Source organism: Anas platyrhynchos, chromosome 8 (genome assembly GCF_047663525.1).
Source record: "Anas platyrhynchos isolate ZD024472 breed Pekin duck chromosome 8, IASCAAS_PekinDuck_T2T, whole genome shotgun sequence".
Classification (NCBI taxonomy): domain Eukaryota; kingdom Metazoa; phylum Chordata; class Aves; order Anseriformes; family Anatidae; genus Anas; species Anas platyrhynchos.
The window spans coordinates 20,283,263-20,306,523 of record NC_092594.1 but is presented as its reverse complement, the minus strand read 5'-3'; the positions used below and the strand labels follow the sequence as shown (position 1 = coordinate 20,306,523).

The following is a 23,261-nucleotide window of genomic DNA, read 5'->3' as shown; positions in this document are numbered from 1 at the left end:
CGGGAAGCTTTTCACAAGAATTGTGATTTTTCCTTATTTGGCTCTTTCTTGTTATTCCTTCTGTCTCGCCATTCGCACTCAGCCTCTGACCTCACTTCTGCAAACAAGCACTGACACAGCTCGCTCTCTAGTCATTTCTGCATATTTGCTTTGGTTACTCTTACTTCGTCATCCTCCACCAGCACTCAAAGTCACCTCTAAAAGCTGCATTAATGCATGCAGACACTGCCCAAAGCAGAGTTTCAAGGCCATGATTTTCAAAACACACTAGACCTGAAACAAACTGGTGCCCACCACCCACTGCAGGAGAATTGTCACCCACCGTGATGGCAGCGCTGGCTGGAGAAGGCGTTACACAAACGTTGCTGCTCCCCTGGGGCCTGTGCAGAAGTGGGTTCTCCTCAGGTGCTTGCTGGCTTGCTTTCCTTCCAGCCACTGTTGCCCCTCGTGCACGTGCTCACCTACACATGTCCACGTACTGCAAAACCTGTCAGCATATGGAGCTTCCTCCCGGTCCCACAGTGCCTAAAGCAGAACACCAGTGGTAGCTCGTTAATCCTTTAAACACAGCCCCTTGCTCAGGAATATTCTTCACAAGACATCCTGTGGCACTTCTGTGGTTTTTATAGACACTTCTGGTGTACCTGGAGGCACAGCTTGGCAGCTGGGACAGCCCATGTTCAGGAGAGGCAAAGCCCCTAATTCCAGCCACACAGAGCAGAAAAGAGATAAAGAATTTGGGCAAGAGCTTGGTGGGACCCCCAGGACCCAGCCGTGCTCACCAGAGCCAGCAGCCCCTTGGGTCGGGGGGGGGCAGAAGAACAAGAACCCAGCCAGACCCCAGCAGCAGTCCCATCACCTCCACATTTTACTCCAGCAAGGCATAAAAAATACACAGCCTTTGACTTAGGGAAGCCATGTCTCATATGCTAAAAATTCCCCCTGGATTATGGGGCGGGCTGAGCTGAGAGCCACCTCTGGTGACGGGGGTGACCCCGCAAAGATCACAGCCTCAGGGCCGCCTTTCTCTGGCTGGGACCCAGGCCCTGCCTGCGGGGCCACAGCGCTGAGCAAGCGGGGCAGGGTGCAGCAAGGAAACGCCGTCACGTCTGGCCTCGCCTCGCCACCGCCCTGCCTGTACGCGAGGGGATGAGACACAGACAGGTAGGCAGGCAGACAGGCAGGGACTCTGGCATTTCTGTCCTACTGTGCTCTATCCTTTGCCTGCAAAGAGCAGCCTGGGAAGGGCCCCAAGCTCCACGAAGCCCCCCAGAGCTCCCGCTTTCGCTAGGACAAGCACTCAGCTGCTTTTCACCCTAGCTGTGAAGACCCCTCCTCTGCCCAGCTCCTCGCCATTGCCAGCTGACCCCTGGGGCAGCCTCGCCTTCCTCCAGAGAGCACAGGCATGGAGTTTGACCTCTGAGAGTGGAAAAAGTCCCTAGAAATTAGAGAAAACCCAGAAAAGCATGTTGCATCCCCCATGAGCAAGGTCCCTCCTCTTGACGTCCACCTCAAGGCCAAGCTCAGCCCCTGCTGGGCAGAAACATCCCCCTCAGATCCTGGGTGGACTCCTGGGCTCAAATACTTGACAAGCTTCCTCAGCCCACTTCCTTTCACACCGCCTTATTTCCCAGGTCACAGCAGCGAACAAGCCTAGAGAGAGGCTGCTGGGGAGCAGGTCCCTCAGGTCCCTGCAGCTCCTCACTGGCCATGGTGGCAGCTCCTGCCAGGGTCAGGCACTCCAGCCCGTGGTCTGTTATCACAGTCATCTTTCCTAACATTCAAAACTTAATTCAGGAATAAAATCTCTTTGCTCTTGCTAACAGGACACAGGAACAACAGAGAACACCCAGGTTGTCAGCAGTTCCTGTTGAAGAAATCCCAGGTCCTTTATGTAGGGTTTCCATTTCCCTTTCAGTCCTTTCACCCCGGAGGCCCTTGCTTTTCAGAAAGCCAGCTTTAAGCATACAAGATCGTACCCCTAAAGTGCAAAGAGCCACCCCTCCAACCTCCTGTTCCTTCAAGAAGAGCTCAGATCCAACAGCGTTGCACGGATGGGACACACTCTTATTTCCAAAGGGTTGGAAAAACAGCAGCGTAAAATTCATCGCAGTCAGTGCAACTCAGCTCTGGACACAGAGAGAAACCCGTGTTCAGTGTGTCCATTTGCAGCCCGCTGCAGGAATTTGCAAATTACTTTTCTCCTCCCTTCCCTGCCCCTCACCCTGCTCTTCCAGCTCACTGAGCAAGAGAAGAACCCCGTAACAGAGACAGACCCACATCAACCAGCACCAAAAAAGCAAAACTCAAAGGAATTCCAGTGTATAGGGGGTTACAAATATTCAGACTTTATTATAAATAAGAAATACTGTTTTATACATAAAAACTGCAAGTGTTGCATTTTGTTCACCGCCCCAGACAGCGAGACCACAGATTAAGGCAAAAAAGCTGAAGTGAAGGCACATACTGAGGGGGCCACAGTCAGGAATCAAGTGATGAAGGGACCGCCACGCGCTGCCCGCGACACCCAGCACCCCACCAGCAGCTGTCCCAACATCACCTTACGCAAAGAAATAACTGGACTTATACAATGAGTAATGGCTGTAATGCAGTAGTGATTAAGAGATCGCTTATAAAGTTTTTTTTTTTTATTTAAAAATAAAATTCTGTTAAAAACAGCTTAACAACAACAAAAAAAAATAGAAGAGAAAGCAGGAAACCTTAGGCCTGAGGTCAGCCAGGGCATGCGCGCATCTTCACATCTGCTCTTCTCACAGCCTTGGCAGAGAGGTGACGTGGTTAGACAGCCATCTGACCAGAGCAGCCAGCCAGAAAACACTGATGTGAAGGTCCCACGAGTGTGGGCAAGCATAGGGAAACTCTCCTCCAGGGGTGGGATTGGTATGTTCACAGGTGGGGGCAAACCCCAAGGCAGTTTTTGGTAAATTGCAAGAACTCTAGGAAGATGGGTATAAGAGAGAGGCAGGGTTTGCTAGAAACATCCCCTCTCCCCACAGCAGTTTGAGAATGTGCTCAGCCTCCAGCTACGTCCTCACTCCTTGCACAGAGGTCTGAACCCCAAACCCAGCTCTGACCACCTCAACACCGGGTCCCGACAGCGCTCCAGCTCCTCACAGTCCAGCTGCGAAACTGCCGCCGCTCCCAGAGCATCGCGGCCAGAACCTGGAGGGCACAAAGCGCCCGTCCCCCGGCTGCAGCAGCAGGCGTGGGTCACTGCTGGCCCCATGCCATGTGGATGCTGAGAACACGCATTGGGGGAAGAGGGTGGGAGCCCTGCTAGAGGAAACAGCGGGCTCCAAGGGGGTTATATGGACAGAAGCGATACGTGGTGCACGTGCCGTGATGGTTACAGGGGAAAGCACGTAGAGGAGGCCAGGCTGTGCCACTCTGGAAATATGGCTGAGTATATTTACACACGCATACACATGCACACGAGAGACTTCCTCACACTATAATCATGATAAAAACGGAAAAAAAAATATCACATTCACACAAAAAATATAAATTTGAAATAATTAATAGCACCAGTGTGTGTCAGATAATAATTTCTTCCCCGCTACGCAAACGTACAAAGTTGCATAGTGTTTAAGGATAGATATATGCTGGATCTTAAGGAAGAGAGAGGGGATGCTGGGCTGGAGCCATGGAGGAAGCTGCAGAGGGTGCTCTCGCATCAGAGGAGGGCTGAGGGAGGAGTGAAGGGCTCCCACTGCTGCCTCCCAGCACCACCAAGCAGCTGGCAGTGGGAAGCACTGCCTCAGGAGGAACCTGAAAGCTGCTCTTTCAGCCAGGTTGGAGAGGAAAAAAAAAAAAAAGGTGAGAGCAATACCAAAAAGTGTAAAAATACTACTAGCCTCCTTCAGGAAGACGATGGGGAGAAAGATCTTCTCATTTATATCTTCAAGCCCTCTTCCTTCCCTACCCAAACACATTCAGGTTGAAGTTCAGACCATCTGTCAGAGCTCTCTGGATGGCAGCTCTCCTCTCAGCAAGATTTCTACTGCTTGAACAAATGAATCTGTCAGTCAGACACCTGTAGCCTAAAACAAAGATCCTCTGGTGATCTGAGGGCAACACCTCCAGATGGGAACTCAGCTCATCACTTCCAGACTCCCCAGCCTGGACTACCCAACCGGCAGCTGCTTGCAGACTGCACACAAAACTTCTGCTCCATAGGCCAGCAGCAGTGCTGGCAAGACCTACCACTCCCCTAGCATCCCATCTTCCCAAAAAGCTCCTCTCAGAGGCTGCATTATTCTCAGAGCGATGCATCATCACAGAAAGCATTTCAGAAAGAGGCTTAGGATATTTCATAAAAGGCTACCAATGGTTTTGATTGGCCACTAGTCAACGTAACAAAACAAAAAAAAAAATCACAGGGTTAGAAGTTGGGAACAGGGATCTGAATGAGTGCAGCTATACTGGCCATTACAGTAATACTTTGGTAGCCAACCTCCTTCCTTCATAGGGACAGAGCTCTGGGACCAAGGATTTTACAGTCAAGGGGAGAAGAAAGGAGAGAAAGTAGAGTTAGTTTTGCCTTGCTGTATACAGCTCACATGGTTATTTCTGAACCACAGAATAAAGAGTCCAGAGCATCTCTCATCCTTGCACTAATTAAAGGGAAACTGTCTGAGAAAGGGGCGAAGGTGGAGTGCTCAGGAAGACAATTTATATAAAAAAACCCTTTGGTGCCCAACGACGGATAGTTAATTTGCCTCTCTTAAAAAAAAAAAAAAAAAAAAAAAAAAACCTTTTCAACTTATCCTGATTTTAAAAGAGAACAGTGGCTACGAGCCGCGAAGAGTTGGGGATTTGAAGAAGGTAAGGTGTGTTAAGGCACTCCATAGCCAAACCATTGCTCCACCAGTCACCCAGGGAATACCCTCCACCCCCAGCGCTCCCTTAGGGTTTCTCAATGGACGGGGTGTTAAAACAGCCAGATGGCAAGGTCTTCTTGATGTCTTCCAGGTTGCTAATGTCTTTCAGGATTTCCTCAATGTCCCTGTTGTAGGCCTGTATTGCATCATCTTGCTTCCTGGCTTCTCTCTCAAGCAAAGACACTTTCTGGTCCAGGTCATTACTTCTCATCTGGTCTTTGGCACTATTCAGGGTACCCTCAATCTCGTTCAGTTTGTTCAAGTCCACCGTCTCCAGTTGCCCTGAGAAGCCAGAAGGAAACAGACCATTAAAAAGGTTTTGAAGCACTGCTTTCGGGTGCTTACACACAGCAGAGCCCCTGCTTTGGACGAGTGAACCAAGATCTCCATCAGACTGTCCATCTCTGCATTAAAATAGGACCACGTGAATTGGCTGCACACTCCAGTGCCTCAAAAATAGTCCTCAGCTTGCAGGAAAGCAGTACTGAACACTGCACAGTGAGCTTTGAAGCTAACCCAGAGAAAAAGAAAAAAAGAAAAAAACACTTGCCAAAAGCACTTAAACCCAATTTCTAAAAAAAGAAAAAAGAAAAAAAAAGAGCTATTTGATTCATGGCACAGCACCACACAACACTGGCTGCCAGCACTTCCCAAACAGGAGACAGGAAAACACTCAAAGGAATATAGCACATATAAGGAGAGCCTTACCTAGTTGATCTAAAAGATCGTTAATGACAGTAAGCAAGCTGTTCACAGAGTTCTTCGCTTTTCTTGCATTCTCTTCTGCCTCCTGGGCTGCCCGTGAAGCCTGCAGGGCGAAAAAAAAACAAGAGCATAATAAACTCTGTAGGGTTTATGAAACCACTGCCTCTCCTTTTCATGCATTTGCCCAAGCAGTTGCACACGTCCGTTTCCTCTCTCCATAATGATCTCTGTGCTGAGATACCTGTCACAGTGTTGGCAAAGACAACCTTCAAATACTCAGTTTTCTACAAGAAAGGATGTAGATCCCTGGTAACTAAGAAGAGTTATGCACGAGAAGTTAGAACAGAGTCAGGTTTCTGTTAAAATAAAAGTACTATGTTAAGGAAACTGGCTCTCAAAGTTGAGTAATGAACCTATGGTAAGGTTACTATAGGAGCTCCTTCATTAGTCTCATGCATTCAATTCCACTTAAAATTTGGAAGATAGAGAATACTAACTGCACCCAGTGAGCAGAAGAAGGCTTGCACTGGCAGGACAGCAGGGAGAATACATCTTCTTGCCTCTGCTGCCAGCGTCACTTACCATGCCTGCCATCATCATGTCCTGATCAGCATCATCTTGCTTCCGCTTCAGTTCTTTTTCTGCTTCCTGGAGTTGCTTCATCATGTCATCCACTTCTTTGGCCAGCCCCGTCACATCAGAGAAAGTCTTGTCAGCTTCAGCTCTGGTAGCAGCAGCACTCTACAGCCAACATGGGAAGAGGATGGAAACAGGCAGTGAAGGCGCCGAACATTCTGGAACAGAGTTTATGCAAATACACGCCAATACCTCTGGAAGGTTGGCTCCAGAACTCCAAGGGACTCACCTTCTGAACAGAACTGGCAATCTTCTCAGCATCATCTGCTTTAGCCTTGGCTTCGCGGGCATCAGCAGCAGCATTGCCAAGTGCCATCTCTGCCTGGCGTGTCTTATTGTTGGCTTCAGCAATGGTCCGGGTGATGGCAGGAATCTTCTTCAGTGCCTCCTCAGCTGCTGTCTTGTTGTCATTCACCCGCTTATCAAAATCTAAGAAAGGGCAAAACAGATTCTCATCATCTGCTCCAGAAGAGCTTTGGGATGCTTCTCTGACCAAACTACCCTGGCTTTGCCTCCTTGAAATTAGAAGGAAGAACAGCAAACTGGGGTCTGGGGGTGCACACACTTGCAGTTCACACTGTTACACATCATCTCAGGCTAAATAAGTAAGCTGGCCAAAAAGGAGATTTCTAGTCACTGGAAAGACTTCAATTTTCCTTTAAAAAAGTCAGAAGAATCTGTCCAACACTTGGGTACTGGCAACAGCATGACTCATTTAACTGAGATGGCTATACTGCAGAGTTACCTCTCTGAGAAGAATTAAGGGATTCCCTGCAAGTGTTTTCTCTTTACCTTTCAGGTTGCTGAGAATGGTATTAGCCTCCTGCAGTGTGCCGTTGCCTTTCCGAGCAGCTTCCTCAGCCAGGGCTTTTGCTGCATCTGCTCGAGCCAGGAGCTGGTCTGCAGTCTAAGGAGACAAGACATCTATCAACATACTCTTACTGTTTGATGGATGACCATGTAGGCCTCTCAGAAAGCATCATTTAGCATGAAACACCACTGCAATACGGAACTGCAGTGATCCCCTAAGTGAGTGGCAATACTTCCTCTGAAATCATAGTAAATTCTGGTACTTTGGAACAACATCCTGAATACACACCTGGCAAATATACAAACTCTCCAATGTACCAACTCTCCAAATATCCCAACTCTCCACAATGAAGTGGCTTTAGCATTTCCTTCACAAGACCATTCTTCAATATTTGTGCAAGTAACAAACACCGCTGAGATATGACTGAGTAAGGCCAAGTCTTTCACATCTGGGCAGTTATTTGTTTGTTTTTTTCTTCTTCCTCTCAGGAAACAAAAGCCTGCACAAAACAGAACTGACCTGCTGCTCCGTCTTCCCTTTCTCCAAAAGGTTCTTTACTTCCTGCTCCTTTCCTTTCATGTCTTCTCTCAAGTCTTCATAGTCTTTCAGCTTCCTTGCTATTAGTTGATCTAACTCCTCTGCTTCCTTCTTGATTTTATTTGCTTCATTCTGCGTGCAGAAATCAGAAACAAATGCAGATTCTCCGAACATTAAAGAAATTCTGAACAGGTGACAAAACACAGTATAATTTCTAATGTTGAAACAGGCAGAAGTGATGACAGGTTATAGCTGTAACTTTGCACCTTCAAAGTTCCAAACACAATGGTCTGTGCAGTGCAGGACAGGGGATGCAAACACTTTTGTGCATAAGAAAGTCTGCACTACTACAGTGAGTGAAGGGAAGGGAGCAGCTCTGCAGACTTCAGCGGGGACTGGATTCTTTGCACTTTTTGATTCAAGCCATGATGTCTGACAAACAACATTTCACTCTTTTTTTGTCCTTCAGAGACTGTGGGAGGGTCTATGTTTGCAGTTTCCTGCTTGTTAATCTCTTGCATAAAGAGCAATATAGAAGTCTCAGTGATACCTTGTTGGATGAAAATTCCACAGACATATATAAAGTAGAGTAACATTAGCAGAGCACACACAACATGTGCCTGCAACCTAGCGTGCTGCCTTAATGATCATCCACACCTGTCTTTACAAAATACTACGTATGATGCTTCATTCATGTACCTCTAGCCCTGTGGAATCCACGGTGGGCAGACTGGTGAGATTAGCATAGATTTGAAGGGCCTTGTTTCCAGCTTCCTCTGCCTCTGTAAGCACCTTGTCAGCCTGTTTCTCTAGGTCCCGAGAAATGTTCCTTGCTTGATTGTATCTAATTAAAAAAACAAAACAACAAAAAAAGAGCAAACCACAGATCCAGTTACTCTATAATTCTTTTGGTAGACTCAAACTTACTGAACAAGTAGAGAGGCTAAAACAGAGGCAACTGTCGTAAGATCTAAAGCATAAAATGCTAAAAAGGCATCTTAAACTTAAGTACTGCTCTAAAGCCAGGAAATAAAAACAATTTTCTGTTGCTGACTCACTTCTGGTTGAGCTCATCAATATCATTCGCAGTTTGGTTTTCCCCAGCCAAGGTCTTCAGCAGCAGCTGATACGCTTCTGTGGAAGTATCATTTGCTGCCTTGGCTACACGAACAATCTCATCCGCTTCTTGCTTGTGTCTGGACAAGATTACAGAAGAAAAATAATGCCATTGGAATTGTCAAGCAGCAGTTTCTATCCTCAACTCCAAGTTTTTATTTTCTCCTATTTTTCCTTCCTTCACCCAGATTTGCACAGCTGCAACACTTGCAATGGAAGATGCTGTTTGGGAACACCTCTGCAACCACAAACGTTACTCCAGCAGCACCCATGAGACCAGTCTATGAGCACCACTACGGCCACACACGTCCCTGGTGCACAGACACAGCGTTTGCCCGAACACACAGGCATGCACCCAGACCAAACCTCATTTCCCCCCCTCTTCTAGGTGGCTGTAGGGCACTGATGTGGGCTCGGAGGAGTGTGCAGCACCACAGGCTACCTTTCAGCCAGCTTACGGGCCTCTTCTGCCAACAGAGTCATGTTGTTAGGGTCGCCAGTTGACTCCGGAGGTGTAATGGACTGGAAAAAAAGAAAGAAAAAATACCTTGAAGCTCTACTACCATCTTTTATTCATCAATGCTTTAAACATTTATTGTCATGATCTAAATGCTTTGAGATGTGTCTAACCTACTTTTGGCCTCTCTATTTTTTCTTAAGTTCATGCAGTTTATACTAGCAGTTACCCCTTAAAAGCAAACGTTTTGGCATTTATTTATTTTAGTATTTTTCTTTGAGCAGGGGGCTAAGATATGATTTATGACAGATAATTGAGATTTTCCTTTGTTTTCCACATTACTGAGTAAAGGAGAAGATGCTTCCATAGCAAGTTTGCTACAAGAGAGAGAAAGAGCAGAGAAACATACCCAGACAGCACAGCAAGGAAAGGCCCTGTCCTCTCCTTGCCCCACCGGATCTCCACTGCACACTCACCACATTGTCAGCTGCCATCTTTGCCTTCTCTAGCATATCAGAAGCTGTCGTGATCAGGTCTTCTGTGGCTTCCACCCGTTTCCGGGCTTTCTCTGCTAAGTCCTCCGTCTCCTGCACAGTGTTCTGGATGTTCCTCAGCCTGTTGAGCTGACTCACTAGTGTGCTGTTGATGTCTTTGAGACGATCCATCAGGCCCTGATCTACGTCTGAAAGACACGATACAAAAGAGGAAGCAAAATTAATTACAGCAGGAAGAGAAGTTGGAGCAGCAGCTTACCTTTGCAGGCAACAGGTTGGCAGATTAATCCCCTATTGAAAGGGGACTTAGCAAAGCTGTTTCATGAATCAGTTCACTTGAGATCGAAGCCATCACCAGAATGTGCATAAGAGTCATTAACTACTAATGAGACAGTCTGCTGGGTGTCTGAACTGGCTCTAATAGGAGATTTGTGTTCAGAATCATGTTTCACCTCTACATTGATTAAAAAAAAAAAAAGACAATAGAGCTGCTCCTCATTAGGTATGAAACATCTGCTTTGCTAATTCTTTTTTATCTTAATTACTACAAGGGCAGTACAGCCCTTCTCTTTGGCCAATGGTGGCTCCCCCCTGAGAACATCCAGACAGAGCAGCTGGAAGATCTGCAGAACAGCAAATCCACCCCAACTCTTCCCAGTTTCGCACAAAGGGGACAAATTTTTCAGAAGTGGTTTCAAATTAAGAATCTTCTTCAAGTTGCTCTTCTCCAGAATACACATCAACTTACGTGTTAAAAACCTCTCAGCAAAAATTCAAATTCCTAAATGCCCTGCTCACAGACATCCTATAGTAAAGAACCTCTTTGAAGCAGAGTTTAACAGGAAAAACACCTACAGGCCACCGTAACAGCACTGTTAAGACCTTTATACACTTTATGGTGGGATAATAAAACTTGCCAGTAGGATTTTGAAGCTTTCATTCTAATCACTGATGATAACCCAACAAGAAATGCTTTATCCCAAGGTATCTGAGCAAATTTGTGAACATTTTCACCATTTCTTATTGGTGAAAGCTGCAGAAACACAGAAGTACCCATCTGTGTACTGGAAAGTCTTCTGCTTCTTTACAAAGCAAGTAATCTTCCTTCGCACATGGAGAAGAGGGTAAGACTTCTATCTATTATACAAAGGCAGATCTTTCTTTGCTTAAATAAAGACCACAGGGAACACCAGGGATAAAATCACAGCCCTCGTTGTTTCAGTGATAACACGTACAGTCTCAGTACCACCCGAAATAGTTGTCTATCCTGATGCACAGTACAGGCCTGAAATTAAAAGCTTTGCATCCTAAGGGAATGTGCACGTCAAGCAAAGAGCTCATTTCTCCTTAGTCCATGCCTGACTGGCTCAACTTACCTTTGCTGTTTTGTGCTTCTCGGAGCAGCTCCATGACATCTCTTTCTGCCTGCTTCAACCTCTCCTCAAAGGCTTGGTCAGTTACAGTTTCTTCTCCCGTACCCAGATTCGCTATAAGATTTTCCAGCTCCTGAAGCCTCTCTCGCTGCTCTGCCACCTGCACGAGAGGGATGGAGCACAGCTACAGCATGGAGCGAGGAGCAGTCAATATATTTGCTGATGGGCAAATAGTTATGGTGCGTGGCACTGACTCTGGAAACCAAACGGTCACATTTGTGGCCTTACCTTATCTTTCACTAGTCGGTAACATGCAGGACACTCCTGACAGCCTGGCCACGACCGGTTGTAGAAATAGTTCTCCTCACACTGGTCGCAGCGGGTCCCCACAAAGCCTTCCTTGCACTCGCAGCGACCGTCCTCCCGGCACTGCAGGGAACGCGAACCCTCAGGGTCACAGTCGCACGCTGCAGGGAAGTCAAACCTCAGTCAGAGCTGAGAGGATGCAGAAATACCCTACAGCTACAGACCATTCCCTGCAAACCAACAGGGGACCCACCAAAACACAGACAGAGCCCTGCTCCCCAGCAGGGTGCTGCCACGCATGGGAAGGCACACCGTGTAGCTGGACACGGCTCATTTCATGTCAAACTGTATTAACAGTTTTGCCGTTGCCTCTTCCACAAAACATTTTAATTTCTTACCCCATTGCATTGTAACCAACTTCACTTTTTTTTTTTTTTCCCTCTCTTGAGAGGTGGGGATATGAGGAGAAAAGTTTGGACCATACTCTTTTGCAATTATGTTTACAAGGTATGTTGCTCCTCAACACTGAATCTGTGAACTGAGACCACTTGCAGGGAATCTCACTTACGTTTGCAGCCTTCAGGGCCAAATCCGAAGTGGTTGGCCTCACATCTGTCACAACGCTGCCCGGTGACGCCAGGCTGGCACTCGCACTGCCCTGTTCGTATGTCGCACTGGCCGTTGGTGGAGCCCAGTGCATGGCAGTCACACCTGGAGGACACAGCCACAGGTTAGGTGGTGACAACAGACAGCAGGCATCAGTGAGGCACCTCTGAAGGAGCCCTAGTGAGCACAGATGGAAGTTTCCATGCCAGTGGAGTGACTTTGCTTGCAGTGCAGATATGGGACAAGGCACCGAGCCTTTGAACCATGCAAGGTCACTTGGTGGTTGCACTAAAAAAGGAACCCACGAGCCTTGGCTACCAATGATCACGCAGCCACGTGACACGTTTCTATTTAAAACTCTGATTTAAGGCTATTTATAAAGCTATTTATAAGTCAAGCTTTTTGTACAGCCTTCGGAGCTGCTCCTTAACTCCTGCTCCTCCCTGCCCTTGGCAGCATCAACACAAAACACCAGTTACTTGTGACAAATATCACGTTCCTCCACCTGCTAAACACAGATCCTCCAAAACCAGGCTCATTGCCCCATGCCAAGGTGACTTACCTCTCACAGCCACGTCCGCTCTGGAGGTTGAAGAAGCCAGGCTCGCAAGCACTGCAGTCCCTCTCGGTGACATGTGAGAGGCACTCGCACTGCCCCGTCACTTGATTGCAGCTTGTCTGTTGATTCACAGTGCCATAGGGATTACAGTGACATGCTGCAAAAAGAAAAAGAATGGGAAGCATCACCCAAAGGCACTTCTCAGGGACAAAACTGCTTTTAAATGCGAGAGGAAAAGGCTCTTACCCCGGCACTTGTCAGCAGGGTTGGGGGCCAGGGGGTTCCCGAAGAAGCCGTCTTTGCAGCGGTCGCAGTAGAAGCCGGCTGTGTTGTAGATGCACTTGAGGCACTCGCCTGTGTGGCGGTTGCAGTTCCCCACAGCGTTAGGATCGATGTTGTCATTGCACTGGCACAGGCGGCAAGGCCTCACAGCGCCGTTCTCACCAAGTGGGTCCCCGAAATAGGCATCATCACACAGCTCGCATCTTTTGCCTGGGGCAGGACAGAAGCACACGTGCTACAGCAGAGAGCCCACTGCCGCAGTCTCACCTGGCCTCCTTCTGCAGCCCCCCCAAGAAGTACACTCCTCAGCTTCTTCCCTTTTTCTCCTTGTGAAGGAACCAGAAAGGTGCACAAGACTACACAAGAATCCCTCTCTATCTCTAAATTTAACCCTTTTTCACTGGAACTTCGCATTATGAATTATTTCAGCTTCCCCCTTCCCTCCTATCACCTCAAGCCATATTTGCTGTCATTTGTTGTTAATTGAAGAATTCAAGTAGGTAGAACTCAGCCGGACTCCACTGCTTCAGGAAGCCACATGGCCAAGGAGACCTGCTGAACCTCCACAGGCAGCCACAAAGCATCCAAGCCAGCAGTTCCCAAAGCTCATTGCAGACACAACCTTGCCAGCCAGCTAAAAGCTGTTTCTTTGGCAGCTCTTACATACACCATCCATCTTTCCCTTCACCTTTCCCACCACATCACAACCACATACAGAAAGATGGGAGTCAAGAGGGACCCTCGTGTGACCCTGTCAGCTACAAGTAAAGCTGCGCTCATACTCACGCCTGAGCTGCGGGGCACTTCGAACTCAGGCCCCCAGGCTCTGCTTTAGTTCACAAAGTGGTGGCACCCATGGCAACTCCCAGGAGCTACTCTAAACAGCGTGTCTGTGTGCTTGATCAGGGGCTTTCCTAAGCATTTAAGGCATTTACAGGTACTCTGTACTTTGGACTCTTTCATGCCAAGCATAAAATCAACAGAGAAGCACTGAGGCTGCCAACCATTTTACGTCTTATTTGCTGTTGGCAAGCAGAACAAAAAGCTCCACTTAACAACTCAAGTACATGCTCAGCCTTCACGGTTTATCATTAAGAAAAAAGAGCAGCACCTGTTCACATATTTCTCTTTAGAACTGTTGAGAATAAATTTGGTCTTGTACTTTTCGATTGGTATGCATGAGTCAACGCAGCCTTCCTGCTTTATCCATGCAGGACACTGGTGCTCTCGCTGCAAGCATCCCAAGGTGCCCCTGGCTGGCAAACAGGAGGCTCATCTTCTAATTTTGTTTCAGTCTGACCCATCCTTCCTGGCTCTTTTAGATCTATCAAACTTTCAGCCCAATACCACACAATTATGTGTACTAGACTCTGTACCAGAAGCTAGCATGGCTCAGATACATAGCAGAGAAACGTTTGGGCTTTGCACAGATTAAATCTTTGTTACCCTTTTGATCTTAAGAGAAGGGCACAAAGAACAGTTCTTCATCCCTGAGCCTTACAAGAGAGAGACAATAGGTCTAGAAGAAGGGAGAAATAAATTGCATTTGAACCTGGAGACACAGCAGTTGTCAGTGCCACTCACTGTGGGTCACAGCAGCAGAACTGGTAGAAGACATGCCCACAGGCACATGGGGTGTAGAACAAAGCCCTTTCTGGTAAGGACTCACCTGTAGTGCCAGCCTGGCAGCTGGTGCACACAACCTCCCTTGTGCGGGGCACGATGGCACAGCTGGAGCCACCGGGGCACGGGCAGGGCTGGCAGTCCGAGGCTGTGCCTGCCGTTGCATCCCCGTAATACCCATCGCTGCACTTCTCGCAGTGAGACCCCGCTGTGTTATCCCTACAGTTGCACACACCTGGAACAGAGAACACATTTTTTTATTCTTCATCCAACACAGGAAGGAGAACAGCCCCCTGGCTGCTCCCTTTCCCATCACCCCTTCTTACCTGTCTCAGGATCACACGTCTCACTGTGCCCGTTGCAAGTGCAAGGCACGCAGGGGCTGTAGGGCCCGAGACCGGGTGTCTCTCGGCGGTACCCAGAGGAGCAGCGCTCACAGAACTGCCCCTCGTAGCCTGCTGGACAGGAGCAGCTCTCCACCCATGCTGCAGGCACGCCGGGCCCAGGGAGAGCACTTGTGATGGTAACATCATCCAGGTGGCCAGCACCTGGGAACCAGAGAGGGGAAATACTTCATCAGCATTTCACCTAGTGCATCAGAACTGCACAAGAGATAGGTCTGCAGCTGATAAGGTGAATCAAGAAGCAAAATCCTCCAGGGAAGTTTAGACAGATGAGCAAAGATGCAATATAGCTCACACAGGGCATGTGCAGGGCTAGAAAGTTGAGAACAACAAGCCAGAGGAGGATGCTGAGACCAGCACAAGTACTGTCAGCTAAAAGAAGTTATGCTTTACATGCATATGGTTTCCATTTCCAAATCAAATACCGAAAACAATTTCTGCCTTTCTAGGGAGGTCACACCATCTCTCCAGCAATTTAAATACACCTTCCTCAAGCAGTGTCTGTAAACCATGCCTCAGGGCAAACTCTTCAGCATTTGAAAGCTTCCCAACCCACCCCTTCCCTGGAGCAGAACTGTGCCTGGACACACAATAACACAATAGCCAGTGTGTGTTTACAGCACTAGGCTTGTACTGCTGTAGTGGCTCTCAAGCACTGAGCAGAGCCCCCAGCTTCTGTGTTTTTAGCAACAGCTACGGTGCCATAGGGACAGCTTGCTCCACACATTTGCCCCCCTCCTCTTCAACACCCTGCATTCTGCTTTATGAACAACCTCTACTCAAAACACTTGCAGCTTCCTCATCTTCCCCAAACGCAGATTTGTCCTTTGTACATACTTGTTTTTAAACTCAGAAAATCCTTCACATGGCAGTATCCAAAGATTCAAATATTTTTGCCCCTAATTAGTGCCTGATTTTCATAAATCCTCGTCATGGGGTACTTTTGAACATGTTCAGTACATGCTGTGCTTTCAATACCTTGTCCTCCACACTTGTCCTGCCAAGGCACGATTAGAAAATGGGAGAAGTTAACTGTTCCTGCAGAAATTATTTTAGACTCCCTACATCTCCCTTACCGTGTCCTTCAGGACTCTGCATTACATATTACCACCAATCTGGAAGACGCTGGCTGCACAACACAGCAGAACTCCACATTTAGAAGCGCAGAACCACATCTGCTCCCCAGAGCATCAGCAGGTAATGAGTGCTCATTTTGAGACTCTCACAGGCAGCACTTTGCTTCCCCATCCCCTCTCCAGAAAGCCCGAGAGAAGCTCTTGCACTGCAAGGCCAGGTGGAAAGCAATTCCACATGGCTCTGCCAAATTAACTCCCCACAGCTATTTATGACCAGGTCTTGCAATTAAACAACTGGAGCACTGGACAAAAGGGCCTGTCTGCCCCTCTTTTCTGTGACGCTCTGCTCAGTGACTCACTTCTCTCGCTGTATGTCCCACGGATCTTGATGGCAGTCAAATTGTGGAGAAGCTTCTGAAAGTCGAACGCAGACAGAGCAGGCCTCCACGGGTAATCAGTGGCCTCATGGAGCCTAGGGAGAAGAACTGTGTATCATTTGCAAAGCTTTCAGATGCTAACAGCTGTGTCCCGTTTCCAACAATGGTATGCGATTGCCACATACTTTGCATACGCTTATGCAACACTGATGAACAGTGAGCTTCAAATTAACCTGATAAGACTGCTCTTGCGAGCTTAAATTAATGCTGTTTGTTTTCTCAAGAGCTGATAGGGCAGGGTGCACAGCAGGCTAGGTCCCAGCTGCTCCGGCCTCTTGCTGGGCTGGGACCACACTCACCTGAAGGTGTAGGTCAGTGGGCTCTCACTGGGGTAGGAGTTGCCCTGGGCAATGAGAGGCACTGACACTCTCAGCCCAGCCCCTTCCAGCACCAGGTCCTCTGCAGAAAGGCGTGTGTCTCGTCTGTCCACACGGAAGGAGAAGGTCAGGTTCTGACCATAACTCAAAACTTGGTTGCCCAAGAACTTGCCTGAAATGGGAAGAAATCCTTACAGTCAGGGGACAGAGAATGGGAAGATCACAGGCAGTGCAGAAAACCTCGCTTCTTGAATGACCTACGTGGTGCAACAAAATACATGGGGAAGTAGCTGTCTGAGATGACAGAGATATCCTGGGTCTCTGCACTCCACTGGAGGGGGACTTCTGAGCCGTCGCGTTGTTCAGCACGCCACTCATCCTCTCCTGAAAACCAAATGTACAAGGATCAACACCCTTTGAAGGAGCAGCTTTGCACAGACTACTCACATCATACTGCAAGCTGCTTATATATAACTAATTTGCACTTTATACACTGGTACTAACTGACCTGAGACAGATATTGGAATGCTGACCTGAACCCTCTGAATTTTGAGCCCTACAAAAAATACTTTTCAACATCTTCATTTCTAAAGACTTCAGTAAAGAACTGGAAAACCTGAAGTCATCTATGACTTGATGCCAATTTCAGCCTTCATAAGAGCTGTTCTCCATTGGAATTTTAACTAAAAATATGTTCTTTTTAGACTATGCAGAATGAAAACATTTCTATGCAGGAAACTGTATGAAAAAAGATTTGTGCACAGCTTACACATCCATCAGAAACCCACCAGTTTTATTCAGAGCCATTTAACCCAGGATCTAAAATGATTATAGTACTCTCAAACTCCTCATTCGGCTCTAAAATTGAGAAAATGCCCCTTCTCAGCACCTCTCTGTTATAAAATTTTACAACACTTACTTAAAACCGTGAGGTGTACGTTAAGCACAGTGGGTGCCTGAGGCCAAAGCAGCGAATTCCTTCCACCCCAACTGAACAAACAAGCTGAAGACGGGGAAGCTCCCATTGACTTTAGTAACTCAGCACTTCCGAGAAAGGGATCCTGTACCTGCCTGCCCAAAATTTGCTATCCCACACAGCGAGGAAAGAGCATGATTTTAATCGCTTCTCATGCTTTGGTCTACAGCCCAACCTGAGATACAAAGACAGACTCAATTTTACCGAACTGGAAGCTGGAGGTGATGCTGTAGATGCTGTAGCCAACAGCATTGGTGCAAACTGAGGAGTGTCCAAAACAGAAGCAGGGGGTACAGCCTCTTGGATTTGAGGGATCCAGATGGAAAAACCCAGGTTTGCATCTGCATATGCAATGGAAAAAGAATTAATTTCCTTGATGTTTACTCCAGGCCATTGCTCAAATATTTCTCATTCTTGAAACAAAGCCACAGGAAGAGAAACTCACCTCTCACAGTGGAAGCCTTCAACATTGTCCTTGCAAGTACACCGTCCTGTTTCGACATTGCATTCACCTGTGCTACCAGCAGAATTGCAAGAACAGGGCCTGAGAGAGACAAGAGAGAGGATAATTCATGAAAGCCACACAGCCCTGAAAATGTATCTGCTTTTTCTTTTAGACAGAGGTTCCTCCACCAAAGAGCAGCAGTTCCCCCTTACCTGCACCCAGCCTCAGAGAGGGAGTGGAAACCTGGCTGGCACCGGTCACATTTATCACCCATCACGCCAGGTTTGCAGCTGCACTGGCCGTAGCTATCGCACTGCGTGCTGAGGGAGCCTGTGGGGAAACAAGGGACAGAGACCTTAACAGACCCACAGAACTGTATGAGCTCGTGATTTTCTTCAGCTCTTGAAGCGTGAAAGATACACAAGAAAAAGTCTGAGGCATAGCTTCAAGTTGGTGAGTGATGCCTTACAGGTCCCTGTTTTTCCATAGCAACTCTAAAGAGACAAATCTTTACCTACTTTTCCAAAAACAAAACTGTTGTCAGCTTTAAGTATTCTTTCCAACTACCCTTTTTATATGTACCTTTACCCTTTCATTGCATGCTCCTCCTTATTCCTCTTCTGTCCTCAATGCTGTCTTTGCCTGCCTATTTAATTCCCTGCCTTTTCTTTCCCTGCAACATATCCTTTCTGAGATTTTATACCCTAAATCCTGTGTTCTTTCTAATTATCATTTACCCTTTGCCAAGAGATATCCTGACCTCTTCTCCCCCTCATGTTACAATTTTCTCCATTGACTTCCGAGTTGAATTTAAAGACTGAATTGTCTCCTCAGAGAGAGTCTGCATGTGACACTATTAACCTTAATAAATTCTATAACAAAAATCTTTTTTGACAGGACACATTCCTCAAAAGTACTGCTCACAAGTAGAAAGGGACTTGTACAAACAGTAGCACAGGTTTCTTTAATGTGAGGCAGACAAAATACTGTTTTCCCAAGCACCAATGCAGCCAGCAGATTACAATTTGTCAGCATTGTGAGAGTTAACTACCAGGATAAAAGTATATAAAAATACAGGAATAGTTGCTTCTTTCCACTTTGATCCACACTGGAAGATTATAGCAAAGCAGAAAGTTGTGATATGATGAGGTCAGACAGAAGAGAGAGAAGAACTCACAAAGCCTTCACCATATGCAGAGTTTAAATACCCATTGCAGTCCCACTATTGAATACTTAGGAAAAAACAGTAATCAGATGGAAAACTAACATCTAAACTAATTCAGGGGCTTCAAATACTCACAGGGTGACAGTGTGCCATGGCATACAAGCTGATGGCTAAAGTTATAACGCCCTTTGAAATTCATCCTTAAATACCTGAGACATCACCTCACTGCTTCTCCCACTCCCTGACACAAACCCTGTGCACAAACACGCCGTAAATAAGGTCAGGCACAAGAACCAGGGAGAGCAGAGGGAGAAGAAAGAGGCCTTTCTTGGTCAAACGTTTCACAACTGTGCAATTCTCTGACCAAATTAGATAGGAGACATACCCTGCCAGACCTCTTGCTGGCTGCTTTTAGGGCATGCCACAAGCAATTACTTATTCCAGCTACTCTATTTTGGAACCTCACATCATATCTTACTATCTGTTACCCTTTGTTTCCTTCACCCGTATTTGTCATGAGACTGATGTAGTTATGGGATTGCTCTATACAGGTCAAGTGGTTCCCTTGGCTACAAAAGATTGGTTCTCCTGCCAGAATTTTCTCCAATCATTTAAAAAAAAAATGAGTCTGACTACATATTTTGAGTCAACTTTGTTTTTTTCTCACCCCCTTTTGTGTTTAAGGTTTCAGAAGTTTATATTTACAGTGCTTAGATACTCAGTAGGAGAAATTGATGCTGCTAATGCTCTCTACCATTCTTCAGTACGAACAACTTCCAGAAATATCCACCCGCATAATCTTGTTTATTAAGAATTTAAACGAGCACTTCAGTGCTGGGTGTGTCCAGGGTAACACATACACAGTTGTGAAAAAAAAAAGACAACTACTTTAGAGCACATTTGAAGGAGGAAATGCTGCAGTGGTGATCCATCTGCCCCTGCCACCCCATCCCCAGTTAGATCCAAGGATAATTTTAACCATAATACAACCCAATAAACATTTCCTGTGTAGGCCAAAAGAAAAAAAAAAATCTCTTTTTACCCCTACAGTTTGCCAAGAGCTGAAAAACAGAGAAGAGCTTGCATGAACTTCCGTGCATAAATATTTGCTGCCTCTACTTACCAACTGGGTTGCAGTTGCAGGGCAGACATCCCTCCTCACTCCCGAGGCGGTAGAAGCTGTCCCTGCACCTCTCGCAGTGGGCACCGTCGGTGTTATCCTGGCAGCCCACGCAGTGGCCACCGTGGCCTGTTGAGCGGTACAGCTCAGGGTCGAAGTAGCACTCTTGGGACCTCCCATTGCAGTCACAAGCTGCAGAAAAAGGGTATCATCCATGAGTGGTGTGTGTGGCTATCCAGAGCCCAGCCATCACAAGACCCACTACACACAGCTGAATATTCAGCTCGGAGAAGGAACCTTGAACCATCCTGAGACGTTTGTGCAGCAGTGAGAAGAAAGAGGAAAAAACGTGTTTTTGCAGCAGTTGCAGGTACAAGGCTGCAATGATGAAATGGGTTTGATGAGCCAAACCAGCACACAGCTACACCAGCTGTCAGCACAGACCTCGAGCACTTCATTCCCTCCATCCCTTAGGGGAGGGTAATGACTGGCAGTGCCACCAAGCACCTGAGACCATGGACAGGTAGGGCTGGAAGATACCCAGCATTGCACCCTCGGGCCGGGCTGCCACTTCCAGCCAACGTGCTGCCTCCCACACAGCAACGCTGATCTCAGCCGTGCAAACAAGCACCAGAAGATATCAGTAAGGGCTGACCCCGTGCTGCACAAAGAGTTTCTGCTTTGGGAGCAGGCAGACCATGGATTTCGTCTGTTTGGGGAGCAGGAGAGCTGGGTTTCGGTGGCCTGTCAAGGGAAGCCACAGGTCTCCACCAGACAGCTGGGAACTATCAGCACACACAGAGGTCAGACAGGAAGAAAGCTTTTCTGTCTGAAAAAGCTCCCCATAAAGTAAACTAGCAGGAGCTTTGGTCTGCGACACAAAACTGAGAAAAATTTGGTCCTGGAGATTCACATTTGCAGCCCAGAACTGTTGCAAGTCTTGAAACTGGATGAAACAGTTTGCAAGTAAATAAAAAACAATAATCCAAATGCAAGAGGAAGTCAGAATACCAAATAAGCTTTGTGAAGGACAGTTACACTCCAGCATACTAAATGCAGGCTTTTTTTCTAGTACAAGCTGGAAAGTTTTTGTGGCAAATCTTTCCTAAAGGTCACTCCAATCCTCCAGAAAGGAGATACCCCTTTGTACAAATCTTCCAGAAAGGTCCTACAGGACAGGAATGACAAACCCAAGGCAACATTCTTCAAAAGACCTGGATGTGCTCAGAGTAGCACAAGGAAATGGACTTTGCTCCATTTTCTCATCAGCTTATACTCTGGGACAGGAATCTGGGCTCATTTTGAGAGTGCCTTATGTGTGGAAATCCCTGAGGAGAATCTGAATGCTGACACGATAACAGTAACAGCCCATCTGCAGCCATGCGCTTCATCAGAAAACAAGCAGGACATTCTGTGTAAATGCCAGATAAAATACAGCATTTGGTCGTTCCAGTTCAAGGTCTGCCTCTAAGGAAAGCTCTGGTCTTCTTCCTCTGAAAATGTGGGCAGGCATTTGAACTTAGATTATTACATTATCTAAACTCACACTGAAGGCTCTCTGTAACCTGAGATACTTCCAGGGGCATTAAGAGGGATTTAAAGCATCTCCATCTTGAGAGCACAAATCCTACAAGCAGTTTATTGGACATGTACTCCTAAACCACTGGGGAAACTGTATTCAAGACCCTTAGCACTGGCTAACTGGAGCTGAGCCTTAAAACCATGCAAGACCAGCATGGCAACAGAGGCAGGGGACCAAAACCATGAGCAATTTCCGTGCAAGGCACGTTCACACATACGCAAGCATTCATTGGCACTCTCTGCTGTCGCTCTCCTCCACGGCCGGTCATTGAAGAAAGGAAGGCACTTTTCACAGTCGACCCCAAAGGTGTTGTGCTTGCAGTTGCAGACCAGCTTCCCAAGCTCATTCCTCACGCACTCGCTTGCATGACCGTTGCATTTGCATCTGGGTAACAAGACAAGGAACAGGTATTTAAACTTCAACAATCCAGGTCACCCACAGAGCAATCCAGAAAACAACGCCCAGATCTGAAAGTCTGAGACAAGACATATTTGAAGGTGTAAGACTCTGGCAAAACTGCTAACACAGTTACTATGAAACAAGTAGGTGTAGCATGCTCAAGGCAAGCATTTAAAGAGCAAGAAGGCTAACCTGCCTCCTCTGAAGTCCATCACTGAAGTAAAATAAACTGAGCAGGAGAAGTAAAAATGTTGGGTTTAGACTAGTATGCATCTCTTTCATGTGCACACTGGCCACATGCTACCGTTTGTAAGGGTAAGCAATTAATTAGCACAAGGTGACTGATACCAAAGCCCAGTCTCAGGACTGCTCTCTACAAACAACCTGAGACACTCCATTGGTCCCAACTCTATTTATGAAAACATTTTACTGTCAGCAAGTTAAGATTAAAGCATTTTGCAATATGCTTCAGCAAAAGGAAGAGGGCACAGAGAACCACGGCGTTGTACAGTGCTTCAGATCTTTGCAGGATTTGTCCCCCAATATTTAGGTGTAGCATGTCAAAAATCTCAACATCTCTGTTTTTATTCTAGGCTGCACGTAAAGCAAAACCACAAAAAACATTGGGTAGAAAAAGTTTTTTTTCCCTTTCATTTTACATTCTTGTCACTCTTTTTGTACCCCTTCGCTGATTGCTTAACATTTGATCTAATCAGGAAAATAAAATATTCAATCTGCCTGTCCCTGAGATTTATAGCCACAATAGGTAAAATGTAGTGTTTGCAAGCTTCACGAGATGCATTCTACTGCATTTTTGACTTAGGACAGTCAATAAAGACTGGAACCTAATGGTCCACGTGAGTATAATCAAAACCTTTAAAGAACTTCAGTAATCCTGACCAAAAGCTTCAAACAAATACAGAGGTTTATTGTT

The 23,261-nt window shown here is 46.8% G+C and overlaps 1 protein-coding gene across 1 annotated transcript in view; it reads right to left on the bottom strand.

Moving 5' to 3' along the window:
- Positions 1-2,325: 2,325 nt before the first annotated feature.
- Positions 2,326-23,261, bottom strand: part of LAMC1 (laminin subunit gamma 1) — a 61,034-nt gene continuing 40,098 nt past the window's right edge. Inside the window, exons 4-28 of the mRNA XM_038182826.2 lie at positions 22,146-22,312; positions 20,350-20,538; positions 18,274-18,391; positions 18,062-18,160; positions 17,821-17,957; positions 16,902-17,024; positions 16,623-16,812; positions 16,246-16,358; positions 14,733-14,954; positions 14,453-14,641; positions 12,748-12,993; positions 12,505-12,658; positions 11,905-12,047; positions 11,319-11,497; positions 11,034-11,190; positions 9,640-9,845; positions 9,149-9,228; positions 8,649-8,786; positions 8,290-8,434; positions 7,573-7,722; positions 7,035-7,149; positions 6,472-6,671; positions 6,189-6,347; positions 5,610-5,709; positions 2,326-5,183 (exon numbers count right to left, since the gene is read on the bottom strand). Of these exons, the coding sequence (XP_038038754.1) occupies positions 4,927-5,183; positions 5,610-5,709; positions 6,189-6,347; positions 6,472-6,671; positions 7,035-7,149; positions 7,573-7,722; positions 8,290-8,434; positions 8,649-8,786; positions 9,149-9,228; positions 9,640-9,845; positions 11,034-11,190; positions 11,319-11,497; positions 11,905-12,047; positions 12,505-12,658; positions 12,748-12,993; positions 14,453-14,641; positions 14,733-14,954; positions 16,246-16,358; positions 16,623-16,812; positions 16,902-17,024; positions 17,821-17,957; positions 18,062-18,160; positions 18,274-18,391; positions 20,350-20,538; positions 22,146-22,312 (3,976 nt within the window). The 3' untranslated portion in view covers positions 2,326-4,926. The remainder of the gene's footprint in view (positions 5,184-5,609; positions 5,710-6,188; positions 6,348-6,471; positions 6,672-7,034; positions 7,150-7,572; positions 7,723-8,289; positions 8,435-8,648; positions 8,787-9,148; positions 9,229-9,639; positions 9,846-11,033; positions 11,191-11,318; positions 11,498-11,904; positions 12,048-12,504; positions 12,659-12,747; positions 12,994-14,452; positions 14,642-14,732; positions 14,955-16,245; positions 16,359-16,622; positions 16,813-16,901; positions 17,025-17,820; positions 17,958-18,061; positions 18,161-18,273; positions 18,392-20,349; positions 20,539-22,145; positions 22,313-23,261) is intronic.